The sequence below is a fragment of the Equus quagga genome, chromosome 11, assembly GCF_021613505.1.
Source record: "Equus quagga isolate Etosha38 chromosome 11, UCLA_HA_Equagga_1.0, whole genome shotgun sequence".
NCBI lineage: Eukaryota > Metazoa > Chordata > Mammalia > Perissodactyla > Equidae > Equus > Equus quagga.
In genome coordinates, this window is record NC_060277.1 from 46,830,999 (window position 1) to 46,849,994 (window position 18,996).

Sequence of the window (18,996 nt, forward strand, 5' to 3'; positions counted from 1 at the left end):
TTCCTTCTCATACCCATCCTATCTCAGGGCCAGGGAGTGAAGTGTCTTCCTTACTCCCCCTGTTATGCTTACCTGGCAAAATTCCAAACCTGGTTGAGCTCAATTATCTACTTTTTCCATGCCTGAACCCAAGCAATTGAGTATTCCTGGAGAAAAATCATACACCCAGGCTAAATGACTGCACTTTAAGAAAGACAAACTTCAAACAGGTACTTGACGTTGTTCTAATCCACTGTGTTTCCTCAGTATATTTACCTGCCTGACACAACTACTTTATAACTTCTCTCAATACTACTTTCCCTCCATGATTTCTGAGGACCAAGTCTCAAAGTTAATTAAGAAAAGAGAAACAAAAGGAATACTGTTACTTTCCACCCAGCAAATTTACAAACCTATCTCTACCTATATCCATATTCTCTACTTTCCCTCTTGTTCTGAGGAACAAAGGACCCTCCCCCACCACAGGCCTACCCCTTTGCTGTGTTCTGGATCCCTACCTCCTCTTGCCTTCTCAAGAACTTCCCCCAGGCGCTTTATTGGCTCACTCTCCTTCAGTACCAGTTTCTCTCTACAGGATCATTCTCCATCAGCCTACAGACAAGCTCTGGAATGTCCCATGGTGAAAAACTAAATTCCAGAGCCTCCCCTTGTCCCCACAGGCTCTCTGGCTACCAATCCACTTCTTTGTTCTAATTACAAAGCTTTTGAAAGATTTATTTATACTGTCTCATATCCTTATCTCCTATTCACTCTTCAGCCCACTCAAAAATGCCTTATGACAATGACCCTAGAAGGAAACCACCCATATAAAGGTCACCAGTAAAATGCATTAGCCAAAGCCAGTGGTCACTTCTCTAGCCCCTCATCTTAATCAACTTCTCAGCAGTATTCAATACTTGGTTCCTGGCTTCCAGGACTCTTCACACTTAAGGTATGTTCTGATCTTTCTAGCCACTCTTTTTCAACATATGTTGGCTCTTCTTCTGTATTCAATTTTATACTATTATTATGTAAATGGCGAACAACTTCAAGCTCAATCAGAAATTCTTCTCTCTCATTCCCCAAGGTTATCTCCTCTAGTCTTCTAACTTCAAATAGTATTTGTTAATCGATATATCCCAAATTTATAACCACCACTTTCCCTTTTATTATTCTAACCAGTTAGAGTTGACTCCAGCAGACCACTGGATCCTATTTCTATTCTTGAGCCCCTATGATCCACCCTCCACAGAAAAGCCAGAGATCTTTTAAAACCACATTATGTCATTATATGAATACCCAAACTCAGATACACCAACATTTTTTGCATTGCAGGGCATTTTGTATTTACTATTCTTTACAGCTGAAAGCTCTTAGGTCAACTCTTTGTGTGGCAAATTTCTTCCCACCCTTCAAGTAACATCAAACCCTTAGAGAAGCTTTTTCTGATCAGTCTATGTCAGGTGACCTGCACCAGGCCCACAATCTCAGCATCTACTCTAGAATATCACATTATTTCCTTGCTAGCACTTATTACCGTCTGAAATCATCTATTTATTTGCTTGTTTCCTATCTACCTTCCCTCACTGGAATGCAAATACCATGAGGTCAGTAGCCTTATGGGACTTGTTCTTTCCTGTATCAGCAGTCCCATAAAAGTGGCTGATATACAGTAGGCCCTCAAATATGTTTCTGAATAAGGGAATTAATCTATCAATATAAACACAGTTCAAGAACCATTTTGCTTTGTTTTCTCTGAGAAAAGCTCTGTAGAAAAAAGCAGAACTACAGTTCTATTTTTTAACCACTGTAGCCACACCTGACCTCACTCTCTTCAAACAGAGACTATATTCATATGGTTATTATGTGCTGTAAAAAATTGAGATTCTCCTAAGAACACCTATAAAAAATGTGCTATATCTAGTTACCTTAAATAAAATAGCTCAGTTTAAGCATCTTTATTAAGCATAACTACTTAAATGTGAGGATGTCATTCTAGCCCTTGTGAAAGAAAATTCATTAAGTATAATACTTCTAGAGGTCAAATCTTTTAAAATTAAGTAGACGCAAATCTCTAATTGGAGAAAATTTTGGCAAAGAGTTTTACTATATTTTATGTATATATTTATATTTTCACTTTTGGTCTCAGTAAAAACTATAAAAATAAAAACCTAAGATATGACAAACAAAAAATTCCATAGTTCTATCAAGGTGACAAATAGCAAACTTGATTTAATTTTGCTATCTTTTTTTCATGTAAATAGACATACACGAAATTATACATCTGTTAAAAATAGTCTCTGAATTCTATAAAAATGATAACAAGATTCCTTCTGGTTTTAAATTCTATGATTTTTGGAACACAGAAGCAATATGAAGTAATTTAGAAAAACAGAAAAAAGCATGAGCACCTATTACAACCTAAAATGATCCATTAACGGGCAGCTTGGATTCTATCCGGGTAAGTATCAAATAGTAAATAGCTGTAATAACAAACACCAAACATATGCCCAAGTTAAAGATAATGATCCTGCCCCCAAAGCACACCAGCCAAATAAACATTGTGTATACATTATTCAGGATGATGATGATGAACACAGTAGCTGACACTGACAGTAATAACTCTGTGGCAAGCACTATGCTAAGCCCTTTTATGTGAATTATCCTGTGTAATCTTCATAACACATCCATGAGGCAGGTTATGCTCGTGGAGCCACGTACATATGAACACTTTGGTGTCTGAGCTTCCATGGAGAGTAAGAGGAGCAACCAGGAAGAACTCTGGCAGGCTGACTCCTGTTTCTGATCCTTAATAACTATCCTTCTGAACTACTTTTTACCAGAGCTCTTAGTTCTTCTGCCTGGCATGGCCTACCTCTCCTCTCTTATTCATTTTTCAAAAACCTGTTCAGGCTAGATAGCCTTTCTTGACTCTTTAACACTCCATTATTTTAGACGTTGCACTTTCTTTTCCCATTGCATTTATTTTTAAAAAACACTATAATAATGTGAGTAGATATATTCCTGTCGTTTCTTCTAGACCTTGACTTAAGCTCAGGGAACAAACCTCAATTCTGAATACCCCAAACCTGGCTCACTGCTTAATACTAAAAGTGTTCAGGTTAAATTATAAGGCGAGGGGCTGGCCTGGTGGTGCAGCGGTTAAGTGTGCATGTTCCACTTCGGCGGCTGGGGGTTCGCTGGTTCGGATCCCAGGTGTGGACATGGCACCGCTTGGCAAGCCATGCTGTAGTAGGCGTCCCACATAGAAAGTAGAGGAAGATGGGCATGATGTTAGCTCAGGGCCAGTCTTCCTCAGCAAAAAGAGGAAGATTGGCAGCAGTTAGCTCAGGGTTAATCTTCCTCAAAAAAAAAAAAAAAAAGGCGAAAGGACTGTAAATTCTGATATAAAAGGATTTTGTTTTGTTTGTTATCTGTAAAACAGTGATTCTAATTCAATACACGACCATGGTGGAAGGGGAACTATTTACAGTATGTACAAGAAGATAACCTACTTTTGAGAAAACATTTGGAAGAGGTAAAAATATGCTCTCAAGTGGGATGAAATCCTAGAGGCCTGCTGCAGGTTGGCTTGTGCATCTGAAAACAGAACTATAGGCGTGGCTGTCCCCAGTGATGGTGCCCAGGGCTGATGTGAACATTCCTGTCGGATCAGGGCTATGTTCTAGTTGATAAATGCTATTGTTAAGCACTGAAGGGATGATTATTTGACCTAATAAGCACAGGCTTTCTTTTGTTTTTCTCAAGGCAAAGGGAGATGTAATTCACGAGGGCTGCTAGTTATGAGGAGACAAAAATAATAGTTTAGAAAACAAATATTTCATAGAAATTTCCTACATTTTCAGGAACTCTGTGAACATCACTGATAGTTCAATTACATATTCTGGTTTAGTCATATCATATTTGTATTAACTATATCTACGGAAAGAAGTAGTTGTGCAGATAGTCTAAAACTGAGAATCTCAAACAAGTAGATTTTGACTTTGGGCTGTATCATGCTTTTTTCAAATACACCTTTTTAAGCTTTAGCATTTGCTGATATTAAAATTGGTTTGATTTCCCCCTGTGTATACATTGATTGGGTGGTGGGGAAATGAAACAAACTTTTTAGGCGGCAATGGCAACTGAGCCTGGGAGTAAATATCAGAATAATATACTTAAAGAAGATCTAAATTATCTAGATTGACCATATTCTGTTTTTGTTTTCAATTAGGAAGAAGAAAACATTGCTTGTTTTTTTTAATGACTGACGGTAAAACATGAGAACAGTAATGATAAAAATGAGTGCATTGCTATTTGCTATTTGGAATGATTAAAAAGAAACACGAAACACAAGATGAAGGACAACTCTAACTTTTTGCTATCCTACAAGTCCTTTTTTCTAGTTTATTTAAAACATGACTTTTCAGAAAGCATCTTTCTCAAATATTCTCATTTGTAGCTAAATATTATTCTTCATATAACAATGAAAAAGAATGATTCTGCTTAAACGTTAAAAGAAATACTCTTACCTAAAACTACTAGAATTAAAGTAAAAGAAGCAAAAGTAATCTTTACATACAACTAAATCCACCAGATTAAGTTAATCAAATATTTCTAAGAAAACAAAATTTAACCAATATTTTTAAAAATCAGTAACTTAATAATGTTCTCAGCAGTTTTAAAATTAGCAAACAATGTACTATTAATTTATTATAGTATTCAATTTAAAGATAAAGACTGGTTGTTAAATGAACTAATGTAAAAATGTTATACTGTATATACTAATCAGTACAAATTTTTCTACACTTTTTTTTTTTTTTGAGGAAGATTAGCCCTGAGCTAACATCTGCTGCCAATCCTCCTCTTTTTGCTGAGGAAGACCGGCCCTGAGCTAACATCCATGCCCACCTTCCTCTACTTTATATCTAGGACGCCTACCACAGCATGGCGTGCCAAGTGGTGCCATGTCCGCACCCGGGATCTGAACCGGTGAACCCGGGGCCACCGAAGGGGAACATGTGCACTTAACAGTTGTGCCACCGGGTCGGCCCCTGCACTTCTTAATGTACTGAAGTTCAACTGAATATCTGTAAACAAATTTTATAGCCTGTGAAAAAGATACATTTTTGCCGGCTAAAAAAAATTCCAGGCAGTGTTAAGGTTTATTTTCCTTTGTAAATTTTATTAAAACTGTTTCAAAAGTAAAATCATGAGGCATAACACACACACACACACACACACACACACACACACACACATATGCATTAAGATGCAAATTCAATCATGTCAAACTATCTAAAGGACAGGATCAAAATACTACAGGGCAGGAAGGCACCAGCATGTTAACTGAGTGATTTTACATACAGGGATTTACAAAAAAGGATTTTCATTGGACAAAACCATGCACGTGTCTGTGCACATCAGTTTACTCAAAGCTATAAAAGAATGCTGCCAGACAGTAGGGCTAAGTAGGCTTGTAAGAGTTAAAGCCCTTGATGGGCAAAAGAGAGAGACTAGAATTAATTTTTAGGATATCAAGATACTTCACTGAGACAAACGGGACAGTACCTATAGCGGACCTGCCCCTGCTCCCAGATCTCTTTCAATGTTCATCTCCCTCACGTTTTCAGGTTAAGGTGAAAACAGAACAACAGTATTAATAACACACGTCATGAAAGAACAACAGCAACTTGCTGAGGTGTTACTCTGAAGAGAGAGAATTAACGCTAGATATTTTGGTAGATTCTCAAGTACCTAATAGAATCAGAACTAAAATAAGGTGTTGACTACTGTAAAATCTTTATTCAGAATCCCTTTACAAAAACTGAGTATACTCCAAAACACTGGAAAGCCATGACCTGTTATTATTATTACAATTCTCCTTACCTTCTGTTTCATAGTCCTTCTGCTCTCTTAAATTTCTTTAGGATAGCACTCCAATACAGGAAACATACGCTGTCAAGCACTATTATTAATCTCTGAAGTTTCTTTTTTTACTTCATTACTGTCAACAGCACCATCATCCTCCCAGTCACACAAGCTTGCACTTTGACTTTATTTCTTATTCTCATATCCACTCTATCAACAATTGCTGTTTAGCTTTTTTCTTTTCTGGATGAAGTTGACCATGGTAGACAGACAATATCTTTCAGAATGGTCTTTGAACCCTAGTTCCTGAATAGTTTCACCTGGACTATTACAAAAGCCTCCCATTTTCACTACCCCCAGCCTCACTAAGAGACGATTAATTTTACATAGCAAAAACCAGTTTGAGCGTATTACTCCCTGCTGGAAGCTCAGAAAAGTAAATTTACAACCCATGAAAAGCACTTTCGTCCAGTGCTTACTTAGCAAGTAACACTGCTATAATTATGACATTCAATTATTTAGAAATGAAATGCAAGTTCTTAATCATATGATTAAAGTCTCTTCATAAACTGGACGCGTTCAATCTATCTTATAATTCATATTTCGTCCTAGCTAAACAAAATCTAGTGACAAAGATTCTTTGCTTGACCAAACTTTAGTCAAGCTTCTGAACCTTCTCCTAGGCCCATCTGTGCATTTTCTTGTAAAATGTAGTTTTAACAAGGACCTGGTGAAGGCAGTTTAACCAGAAGCCCCTACTCTAACATCTGATCATCCTCTATATCTGGTCAGGTTCCTCATTCTCCAAAATCTGATCACCCTGATCTGTCTTCAGCAAGGATCCTGTTAGGTCGGTTTAATAAGGATCTCCCCTTTACCCCTGATGTTTCCTCTTAGTACTTTTTCTTTTTTTTAAAAGATTTTATTTTTTCCTCTTTCTCCCCAAAGCCCCCTAGTACATAGTTGTGTACTTTTAGTCGTGGATCCTTCCAGTTGTGGCATGTGGGGCGCTGCCTCAGCATGGCTTGATGAGTGGTGCCATGTCTGTGCTCAGGATTCGAACCGGCGAAACCCTGGGCCACCAAAGCGGAGCACACGTGAACTTAACCACTTGGCCAAGGGGCCGGACCCTCCTCTTAGTACTTTTTCATCCACTGACCCACACCCTGCCCCTTGGCTATGAATTTTCACTTGCCCATGCTACATTCAGAGCCAAGACAAATCTCTCTCCTCCACTGTAAAACCCCATTGCAGTGGTCCCTATACCTGTCATGATGATCCTACATATAGTCTGCCTTACCATCTTTAACAGGTATCACTGAATATTTTTGACCTAATCAATCGTCCACTGTTTAAGACTTGCTCCCTTCCATTTCAGTACTTTACATATGCAATTCCTTTTCTGGATATGCCCTGTGCTCCTTTTCAGGAGCTTTTTTCCCTATCAAATTCTATTCAAAATGCTATGACTCTGCACAATACCTTCTGATTCAACCCCCCGACTTGGCTTAGTCTTTAATCAGTACCTCATTTAGAAACATGGCTTACATTACAGGACAGTACATGCATATATGCTTCACGTTTCTAAAAGTTTAATGCCATTTTTTTAATTGTAAAAGCACATAACATAAAATTTACCATTTTAACCATTTTTAAGTATATATTTCAGTAATGTTAAGTATATTCAAATTGTTATGCAATCTCTCTCCAGAACTTTTCATCTTGCAAAACTGAAACACTATACTCGTTAAGCAACAGCTCCCCTTTTCCTTGTCCTCCTAGCCGCTGGCAACCACCACGTTACTTTCCATTTCTAATGAATCTGACTATTTTAGACACCTCATATAAGAACCACACAGTATTTGTCTTTTTGTAACTGGCTTATTTCATTTAGCATAATGTCCTCAAGGTTCATCCAAGGTGTAGCATGTGACAGGATTTCCTCCATTTTTAAGGCTAAATAATACTCTATTGTACGTATATACCGCATTTTGTCTGTCCATTCATAGACATTTAGGCTGTTTCTACCTCTTGGCTACTGTGAATAATGCTGCTATGAAGTTGGGTATGCAAGTATTTCTTTGAGATCCTGCTTTCAATTCTTTTGGATATATACCTGGAAGCAGGATTGCTGGATCACATGGCAGTTCTATTTTTAATGTTTTGAGGAACTGCCTTACCGTTTTCCACGGCAGCCACACATTTTACATTCCCACCAGCAGTGCACAAGGATTCTGATTTCTCCACATCTTCAACAACACTTGTTATTTTCTATTTTTTTGACAGCAGTCATCCAAATAGGTGTGACGTGGTATCTCACTGTAGTTTTGATTTGCACTTCTTTAATGATTAATGATGCTCAGTATCTTTTCATATGGGTTTGTTGGCCATTTGTATATCACCAATAAAGAGATGTCTATTCAAGTCCTTTGCCCATTTTTTAAGTTGGGTTATTTTTCTTTTCGTTGTTGAGTTGTAGGAGTTCTTTATATATTCAGGATATTAGCTTCCTATCAGATGCGTGACTTGAAAATATTTTCTCCCATTTTGTAGGCTGCCTTTTCACTTTTTTGATTGGGTCCTCTGATGCACAGAACTTCTGAAGTTGATGTAGTCCCATTTGTATATTTTTGCTTTTGTTACTTGCTATCTTGCTGTCATATCCAAGAAATCACTGCCAAATCAATTTGTCATGAAGCTTTTCTCCTATGTTTTCTTCCAGGAGTTTTATAGTTTTAGGTATTACATTTAGGTCCTTAATCCATTTTGGGTTAATTTTTGTATATGGTATAAAGTAAGGTTCCAACTTCACTCTTGTGCATGTGGATATCCAGTGTTCCCAGTACCATTTGTTGAAGAGTTGTCCTTACCAAAGTGGGTGCTCTTGGTACCCTTTGTTGAAGATCATTTGACCATATACACTTGGGTTTATTTCAGGGCTTTCTATTCTATTATATTGGCCTCTATATCTGTGTTCAAGCCAGTACCACAGTTTTGATTACTGTAGCTTTATAAAGTATTTTAAAAGTTTTTTAGTATTAAAGTCTTTTTAAAAAGTCCTTCTGCCTGAAACACTAAATACCAACTTAATCTGACTAGTACTACTCATTCTTCAGGCCTCATTTTACCTGCTTTGGGAAGTCTTCCCTGACCATTCCACCATCTTCCCAACACTCACATACACACCTCCTTCCTGGGAACTCCCACTACACACTGTACGTCCTCTATCATAGAACTTTCTTTGCTTTATTATAATTGAACCGTGGCTCCCATGGGTGATAATCCCTTTGATAGAGCCCTCACCTGTCATTTTAGCTCTCACTTTCCCATCTCCTGACAAAGTGCCTGACCCACAGTAAATGACCAATAAACATTATAAAAATTGAGTGACAACAGAATACACTCAGCTGATAAAAAGAATAAAGTCTATGTAGTGATTTAGAAAACGCTCCCAAGATATATGAACTAAAAAAATCAAGGCGCAGAACAATGTTTATAGTATGCTACCATTTATATAAAAACGGGGGACATATTTTCATATAATTTGCCTATGTATGATACGCCTCTAAAAGAGCACACAAGAAAATAATAAAACTGATTACTTACTGGGGTCAGGTGGGAACTGGGTGGGGAAATGGGAGCCAAGGAGAGGGAGTCTTTTCACTGTATACTCTTTTACACTTTTAAAATCATGTGAATTATTCCTCATCTATAGTATTAAATAAGTTTAGTTTTTTAAAGGTGAATTTGGGCCTGGCCCTGTGGCCAATGCTTAAGGTTCCCTGTGCTCTGCTTCAGAAGCCTGCAATCACAGGTTTGGATCCCAGGCATGGACCTACTCCACTTACCGGCCACGCTGTGGAGGTATCCCACATATAAAAGATTGAGGAGGACTGGCACAGATGTTAGCTCAGGGAGAATCTTCCTCAGCAAAAAACCAAAAGTGAGTGAATGAACAATGTCCCTAGAAGACATCAAATAGCAGCTGTGTAATATGTGGCATTTCCTCCCCAAAAAGAAAATCAAAATGAACAAAATCTGTATCTTAAATGTTACATTTGAACCCAGAATCATCCCACCATCCGTGAAGAACCACAGAGACTTGGAATTTTGTTGATAAAGTACTTGTTTTGTTTAGTAAAGTAATTTTCAAGTGGCATTTTAAGTAGATCTTTGAATATTCTTTGTAAAACCATGAGATGTGCATATATTGCATATTGAGTAAATATGTACTATTTATTACTTAGAGACATGTTCACATATTTGCTTTATAAGATGTCGTAGCTAGCTTCTAAGATGGCCTTCAATGATCCTCAACTCCCAGTATTCACCCCCTTTGTAGAGTCTCCGCCCACACAAAGTTATGCTGGCCTATGTGAACAATATATAAAATACTGTAGGAGTGAAAGTTAGGTCATAAAAGACATTGCAGCTTCCACCTTGATGTCTACTGGATCACTCATTCTGGGGCAAGCTAGCCTTTACGTCAAGGTCACTCAAGCAGCCCTCTGTGGAGACCCATTGCAGGGAGGAACTGGGACCTGCCTCCAACAGCCACAAACAACTTGCCAGTCATATGAGTGAGCCACTTCAGAAGGGGGTTCTCCAAATCAGCCAAACCTTTAGACGACTGTAGCCCAGGCAAACATGTGACTGCACCCTCCCAGGAAACTCAGTGCAGAACCTCACAGCCAAACTGCTCCCAGTCCCTTCTGACAAAAGCGGTGAGAGATGCTTACTGCTGTTTTATGTTACAACATTTTTAGATAATCTGTTATGCAGCAATAGATAACTAAAGAATTTATTCTTGAGTCAGCCCTGACGGCCTAGTGGTTAAAGCTCAGCGCGCTCTGTTTCAGCAGCCCAGGTTCAGTTCCCAGGTGCAGAACAACACCACTAGTCTGTCAGTAGCCATGATGTGGTAGTGGCTCACGTAGAAAAACTACAAGGACTTACAATTACAATATACAACTATGTACTGGGGCTTTGGGGAGGCGGGGAGAAAAAGAGGAAGATTGGCAACAGATGTTAGCTCAGGGTGACTCTTTCCCAGAAAAAAAAAAAAAAAGTTTATTCTCAAATAATATTTTACTCTTTTTTTTTTTTTTTGTGAGGAATACTGGCCCTGAGCTAACATCTGTTGCCAATCTCCCTCTTTTTGCTGAGGAAGATTGTCGCTAAGCTAACACCTGTGCCAATCTTCCTCTATTTTATGTGGGATGCTGCCACAGCATGGCTTGACAAGCAGTGCTAGGTCTGTGCCTCGGATGCAAACCTATGAACCCTGGGCCACTGAAGCAGAGTGCAGGAACTTAACCACTATGCCACCAGGCTGGCCGTGCTCAAATAATCCTTTCCTTTTTTAAACCACAACCTCTATAACTTAAAATGGTATAACAAAAATGGTACTTATCAAATCACACAAACCTAATAGGCAGCCTCAAATTATAGAATCATCTAGGCTTGGGGCACAGTGCTTTGAAGACAGCCATCCAATAAAATGCCAGATGCCATAAAAAAAAAAAAAAAACGTTGCTGGAACCTCTCATTCAGACTCAAAGGTGAACTCCTATCTGATGGTAACACTTACGGAACTGGTGGTATACAATATGGAAGTAATTTAAATATTTATTTTTATTCCCAAATGACAGAGACTAACTTTAAAGCAAGTACTATGTTCTATTTTTTTCTCAGAAGAAAAACTTCTGTCCAGGAAATTTTAAAATTGAGACACATTGTAAGACACGTGTAAGTGTGTATGAAAAAGCCACAGTGCCAAGTGCATCATGCTGAAGACAAGCAAAAATTATAATCAGCAGAGTGATGGCATTTGTGGTATATAAAATACAAGAGTTCCAGCCAACTGGAAAATTTGATTCATCATAATAACACATATCCTAATGGTTTCAGGTAGTTGATATTTTATAGTACTTTGACATAACAGCACAACCAAAAGCAACTGGAAATGCAGAGCTATTCACCTGTATAATTCAAAGGACTAAGACTGCTGTGCCTTTATAGTTTTTCTGATTACAGCCAGTTGTCACTTTTAAATGATGACAGTTTATCTGCACTGCTTCTATACTGCTGCTTTATTTTATAGTAGAGACATGGGAAGGAAACTACCTGTTGCAGGTGAACGCTCTCTTATGAAATAAAGACTATTCATCCAAAGGGCTCTTCTCTTACTTCCAAATTGAGGTTGCATCCCAGAACCTTAGATTAACAGCAGTCTGACCCCTGGTTGAGTAGTAGATTATTACGTGTACTGATAAACCTAGTATCATGACTCAGGTAAATCATTTCTTGGAAAACAGTAATACCAAACTAAATGGTCTAGTTATCTGAACTCTTTGTTCATGAACACAAAATAATGGCAATTTAAACATTAAGCTCATAATATAGATATGCCTGTAAATAAATATAGTAAGTTGAAATACAAGATGTATTTTATATAACAAGAGTAGGACATTTATTTTCCTGCCTGTTCACATAAAACTCTTTCCATAAGAGAGGAGAATTTTTCATTACTTCAGAAGAAAACAAGCTGGAAATATCCTCTGTAAGATGGAAATATAAAAAACAGCTCAAACTTGAGAAGTGATGAGAGGAAGTAGCAAAGGAGATATCAGATTCTTTTATTCATCTACTCTTATAGAAGCTTTGCCAGGTAAACATTATATTATTAACATTTCATCACTCCTCTACCAACAGCTATCACTTTGTCATATAAAAGGCTCCCACCGGTATTTAGATTTAGATTTACTTCTTTCGAGTGAAGATTTACCCTAAAGCTAATGTACCCTGATAACAAAAAGGTGATAGTGTTTTATAAGTAACATTAGTACAAACGGTGAAGTGGTGTACCTACAACATGACTGACAAACAATAATGTACAACTGAAATTTCACAAGGTTGCAAACTATCATAATCTCGATAAAAAGTTAAAAAAAGTAACATTAGTAACATTTTTGGAAAAAAGGCACATATGATTCAATAACGATATTAACTTTTCATCTTTGTATTTTTAAAGTCAACTCTAGTATACCTTTTAATTTACAACTGAGGCTTTATTTCCCAATTCTTTCACAGATGAAATTCTGAGGAACTTTCAAGCTCTATGTAATACATTATCTCTTAAAATTTTGGCCACCAACCAGATGTGACATGATTTTCTGGGGCCCAGGGACAGGGCTAAAGTGATACTGAATCAAGTGAGGAAGTTATTCCCTCTACACTGCCTTTTAATTCCCGGACTGCATCAGGAAGTCTCAGGTTGGTGCCAGGATGTTACCAACACCTCTCTAACTCCTGCTAATCTCCCTTTTAAACAAAGAACAGTAGGTCTCAGGCTTAGAGTCTTCAGCAGCCAATAGTTTTTAGCTAGAATTTAACAACACTGCTTTGTTTCATTATCTTTATGCCTACCTTCCATTTAAGGCAAGTGATACCTGCTTTTTACTTGTGGTAGTTATTTCAAATTTCTTTTAAAAATTATTTTAATAATCACATTGATATAAAGAAATATTAAGAAAATCAGTATACAGGAAGTATGCAGCTAGGCCAAAATTTTGAAGATGACGTGAGAATTAGTGAAGTTTGAGAAATACTACACTTACCCATTTGGTCAACAAATAAATATAAGTGCCTTCTATGAGCATGCCATTGGTTTAGCCACCATGAAGGACAGAAAGCGATGTTCAAAGAAATATAAACAGTAAAGTTGGAAGAGAAGGAAATTACTTCCAAGTGAGGTAATCAACAAAGGATTCACAGGCAAGGTGGCATTTGAGCTCGGACTCCATGGGTACAATTTAGACATGCAGAGATAGGGAGAGCATCTGAAGAGAGCAAAAGCGGAACGATACAGGCCTGAGTGGTGTCATGTTCCAAATGTCGCTTGTAGGGTTGGTTACATGGGTATGTGTATAATGTACACACAAAATGAGCACACATTATTATATGTAACTTTTTCCTTAATGAATTCGATACCCTACCTGTGACCTATACAACAAAAAGTCATTGAGGTTTCAGGCTTGGCTAGTTTGGGAAGGGGGGGAAGTAAACGCAATAAAGAGAAAAGGGAAATCAGAATTTAAAGACAAGGGGATCAAAAATACTTATTTTCACAAAACAAATTTTCAATAAAAACTGTGAGCTATTACACAAAAAAAGCCCAGCTCTATGCATCTACTTAATAGTTTCATTTCACTGAAGACAACTTACCTGAATTAAGGCTTATCTATTAAAATTAAATGTACTGTTCCCAAGCCCCTCAAACAAATGAGCACATTAATAGCATTCACCTCTAACAAAGTAACAAAGAATGGACAAAGTAGCTACACTACTTGTGTGCTAGGGACATCTGACAGAATTTAGCAAAATAATTTAAGATTGTATTCAACACTGAGACCCCATTTGTAAGCAACTTAGAAATAACTGTCTTAGAATCTACATTTTAACTTTTAACTCTTCGCAACGACTTAAGCTCTTAAAATTATTCAGTTATTAATTATTAAGTACATTTCAAGTGGCTTTTTATCACATTTCGTAGTTTAAGAATTCATGACTAGAGAAGGAAATCATTCATAATAAAAATAAGGCCATTATCAACAAGTATTTACTTGTTGGAACTTTATAATGCCATTAATGAAATCCATAACTTGACCATAAAATCAAATTGAAAACATGAATTAATTATGGTTATAGAAAAGCATCAAGAGATCAGGAAAAAAGAACATACTCTTCTGCCATAAATGAAAGCATTAAGGCTCAGAGAAGCCTATGTGTAACCTTAACATTAATATTTTACTAAGGAAAATAGAAGCCTTTTGTTATATCAGTGAGTTGCCACTAGATCTTCGTGCTTCAAAGAGCTTAAACTGAAAGCCAAAAAAGCACAATGTAGAGAATTTTAGAGCTGAAGGGAGACTCAGCTCAAGTGCAGTAATTTTCAAACTGGTATTCTAGGTAATTATATTCTAGGAAATGTTAACAGGTTGGCCGTAAGAAAATAGGCTCTCTGGCCAACTAAGTTAGGAAATGCTTCGGTATTCTTCCCCTGGAGATTTACATGCATATAAGCATAGCAATAAAGGTTTTGAGAAGTCCTGCAATTAAAAGAAAACCAAATTTAAAGCTGATTTAACCCAATGCGCTCCCAAATTATTTGCCATGGAACACTGTTTTGGGGCAGTAAGCCTATTAACGGACTCAGAACAGAGTTCAGGGGAAACATCTATTTGCAAAACTCTGATCCTATGAAATTCCCTTCAAACAGATGACAAAACTGAGGCCTCGAGAGATCATACCTGGTTAGCAGGAGAACAAAGAACTTGAATGAAGTCTCTCCCAGGTCAGAGCTCTTTCCACTAGTTTAACTATAAAATAGGACTGCCTTGAGTGTCAATAGCCAAACATCTAACTAACAACATTTAATTTACATTTAACATTTTGATTATGATGCCACATTTTCTGGTTTGTGTATTAACTTAGGTGTTTTTAATTCTTCCTTCAAGACTTGAGTTCCTAATAATCAGGCCCACCTGGAGATTCACCACTGTTCAGCAAACGTGGAGAATGCGTTCCTTCAGAGCGGCAGCTGAAAGAAATCACTAAAATAAAGCATTTGTACTACAACTTGTTTGGTATTAATTTACTCTTGCTATAACTTCCAGCAGCTGAACTAAATCACTGTTGTTTATCAGGTGGGGAGTGACCTAGCATACAACGCTGACGTATGTCATCCACAGTAAAATGCAAGAGAAGACAATCTTGCCAACGACACCGAAATTGAGAGATTTTGTCTTCCTATAGTTAAGAGGTTATTTGTCAGCCAGTTAGCTATTTTTTTGTAATTATATATAAAAAAATATTTTGATGGCTTTAACTACAACTCCCAATCAGATTTGCCCAATCTTTATACTTCTCAACCTCCACAGAACTCTAAGATAGTGTAAGAATAATCAAAACAGAATTTACTTAGCTTTAAAAAAGTAGTTTTGTGCCACCACCCCCCCGCCCCGGGGAGGAAGAAAAATGGAAGAGACAAAACAAGTAACTATTGTTATGTTGCAACTTTAATCAAAGGTGATCGCCGTTAACAACTTCCTTATGACTAACCTGACTTCCTCTCAGAAACTTCGGCACTCCTTCCCCTCCCTCGCCCGCCCCCCCCCGGAACATTAACCCTGGCTGGCATCCCTGTCTCCTCAGTCCTAAAAGCACCCACCCGATGAATGAGACGACACGATGCCCAGATCCCGCCAACAAAGAGGTTACCCCGCGCGCCTCGATCGCACAGGTGCGACCTCCACCCCAACCTTGCGCACGGCTCGGCCTCGGCGCAGCAGGCTCGGGACCCGCCACCGGACGCCCCGACACAGCCTCCGGCCACCCGTGCCCGGGCCGCCCTCGCGCCTCCGCCCGGCCCCGGCCCGCCGGTCCCCAGAAACCAGAGGGCGGCCGGCCGGCTTCGCGGCTCCAGGCGGGGCCAGGACGGCAACACCCCCGCCGCCCCAGCCGCCTGCCCCGCGGGGCGTCCCCGCGGCTCCGGAGCGAGCCGGCTGAGAGGCGGGTCGGGGCCGGCGGCCGGCCTCGCGACCGCGCCGGGGGCGGGGACGCTCTTACCTGCCGTGGGCTCGGCCGCTCCCCGCCGGCGCCGCTCTCCTGGCAACCGCGACAGCGACACCGAGGCCGGGAGCCCAAGGGCCTCCTGACAGCTCCCAGCGTGCCCCGCGCCCACGCCGGCGTCGACGTCGACGGCTCTCGGTCCCCGCCCCTCCGTTCTTCCCTCCTGTTCCTAGCTGTCGCGACAGCTCCCTCAAGCGGACTGTCGAGGAAGCGGCGCCCGACCGCCACCTGCGGGAGCGGGCTCGGAAAGGGCTGCAGCAGGTGTTTCCAGCTCGCCGGCGCCGACTTTTGATGGAGACTTTGAAGGGATGCTAGGGATTGAAAACAGCTTTTAAATATTAGTTAAACAATTATTTAAGTATTATTTAAATAATTCTTCAGTATTTCATATGAAGAACTTGAGACTCACCTAGAGGTTAGAAGACTTAAGTTAGGAGACAGTTGTCAAATTTGGCGCTATTTTGAGTCTAGAACTCTCTAAATCATGTAGTTAGTACAACGAGGATTGCACCGTTTTGCCTAAACCGTAGGGTCAAAAAAAGATTGCATTTTTTCCCGAATGTGTGACTGTATGAAATGTAACAGTCTTTAAAAATAATCAAATACCAATTATGAAGAGCATGCTGTGCGAAACATGTTTTATGTTTCAAAATAATGTCAGTATTTAAGCACTTAATAGCCTTGAGAATTAAAAGTAGAAGATACGGGTTGAAATGGTCACCCTTCATCACCCCTATTTGAGATGGAATAACAGTAAACAATTCTTTTAACAGCATTATTACCTCCATCCACGATTTTGAATTATCGTGATGGATACAGGAATTTGTGAAGCAACCCTACAAACTTTAAAAACTCCGAATACCGATTTTAGAAAAATTGTCTTAAACTAGTATCTCTAGGAAAGTGGGTTTATTATTGGAAAGATCTTCAAATTGATATGTTTGGTTTATGGTAATTATGACCTTGAAATGATAAATGAATCAATAAACATATGATTTTCTGTATATGCCATCATTGTTTCTGCTTTAAAAAACGAACAGCCTCTTGTTTTTACAGAATTTTTATTATAATTCTACCATGGCCTTTTATTTTAATATTTCCCCATTATAAGTATTTACGTTATACTAGATCCTTTTCTTTACCATGTCAAACTTTCCAAAATTTTCTTTTAGTGGTTATGAGATCATGACTTCCCTGAGTCAGTTTTTTCTTCTGCAAAACTGCGTAGTGGAAATGTACATATGGAATCATTCGCATCTTCCTTTTTTCAAAGTTGCAGGAATGGTTCATCCTGTGATTCACGATACTAGATTTAACCACACTGTCTACTGCATAGACAGAAAGCTCACATTTTTGCAATTATTTCCGTCGTGGAGCGATCTTGTCTAAATTGAGAAGCAATGCCAAGTGAACTCTGGACATTTGTTGCCGCAGGCACAGGAAAGCTATAGTTCATAAAAAAAGAGACCACAGTTCTTAAAAAAAAAACAGATAAAGTGGGTTTGGGGTGGGAAATTCTGCCCTTGGGCCTCCTGGGGACAGTGCCCGCCTCTATCGCCTCCCTCCATCATCTCCCGCTCTTCCAGCCTCATCCCTACCCATGGTAGCCAAAGAGGTGTACTCTGGTCTGACTTTTAGGGTCATTTCCAGGGAGACTATCGCAACAGGTCACGCCCATAATAAACCGAGTGGGAGGACGGTGTGGCTCTCCCCGCCCCCCTTTCTCAGCGATGAGACGGAAAGCCGGATTTGAAAATGCTCACGCCCCGCCTGTCGAGTCCCCGCGGCGGCGCGCTCTCCGCCCGGCAGGCGGCGCTGTGGGCTGGTAGGCTGTGTGCGCCCGGAGCCGGTCCCGGAGGTCCGCGCCGCCGCCGCCGCTGCTTCTGCTGGGGCCGCACTTGCAGGAGCTCCTGGCCTTGGCGTTCCGGTTCGCCAGAACCTTCGGCTGGGCGCCCGGCATGGCGGCTGCCGCGGCGGAGACGCGCGTGTTTCTGGAGGTGCGGAGACGGCTGCAGAGCGCGCTGCTGATCCTGGGGTAAGGCCAGCGGTGGGCGCAGCGCCTGGACCGCTTGTCTGCTTCTCAGGGAGTCTCCGCCTCCCTCGGAAGCATGGAATTTCTTCTTTCTAGTTACTTTAAAGCCTCTCGCTTACTCAAAGTGGAGTGTTCTCCCCCATCACCCCGCCCTGATTCCCACCCCATAGTTCCCCCCCCCCCCCCCCCCCCCCCCCCTCCCCCCCCCCCCCCCCCATCGATTGGCAGTGCGGGCATCACTTGGGAGTTTTTAGAAATGCAGAGTCTCAGCCCTACCCCAGACCTGCTGAATCAGAGCTTAGATTTTAACACGCTTCCCAGGGTTCAAATACACATTAAAGTTTGAGGAGCACGGATGTAAAATAGCTTTGACAGTGCCCCGCGTTTCCAACAAAACAATGCAAACAATGCCTTTCGGGATCCTTGTTATAAGATCACTTCCACCGTGTAAGCTCCCTTTTTTGTAAATAGCCTGTTTTTTT

General features: G+C 39.9%; 2 protein-coding genes across 10 annotated transcripts in view; one reads left to right on the top strand and one right to left on the bottom strand.

Moving 5' to 3' along the window:
- The window catches only part of DOP1A (DOP1 leucine zipper like protein A), a 90,928-nt gene extending 74,346 nt beyond the window's left edge, over nt 1-16,582 (bottom strand). For 3 of the 6 annotated variants that reach the window (XM_046674723.1, XM_046674722.1, XM_046674717.1), the window contains exons 1-2: nt 16,480-16,558; nt 15,396-15,451 (exon numbers count right to left, since the gene is read on the bottom strand). The gene's annotated coding sequence lies outside the window, so the exon portion shown is untranslated. Of the gene's footprint in view, nt 1-9,698; nt 9,720-15,161; nt 15,231-15,395; nt 15,452-16,479 lie in introns of those variants that run through there. The other 3 variants (XM_046674719.1, XM_046674718.1, XM_046674721.1) reach the window with 3 other exon arrangements.
- A 1,769-nt stretch (nt 16,583-18,351) lies between these two features.
- The window catches only part of UBE3D (ubiquitin protein ligase E3D), a 155,280-nt gene continuing 154,635 nt past the window's right edge, over nt 18,352-18,996 (top strand). For all 4 annotated transcript variants that reach the window (XM_046674351.1, XM_046674353.1, XM_046674354.1 and 1 more), the window contains exon 1: nt 18,352-18,517. In XM_046674351.1, the coding sequence (XP_046530307.1) occupies nt 18,441-18,517 (77 nt within the window). In that variant the 5' untranslated portion in view covers nt 18,352-18,440. The remainder of the gene's footprint in view (nt 18,518-18,996) is intronic.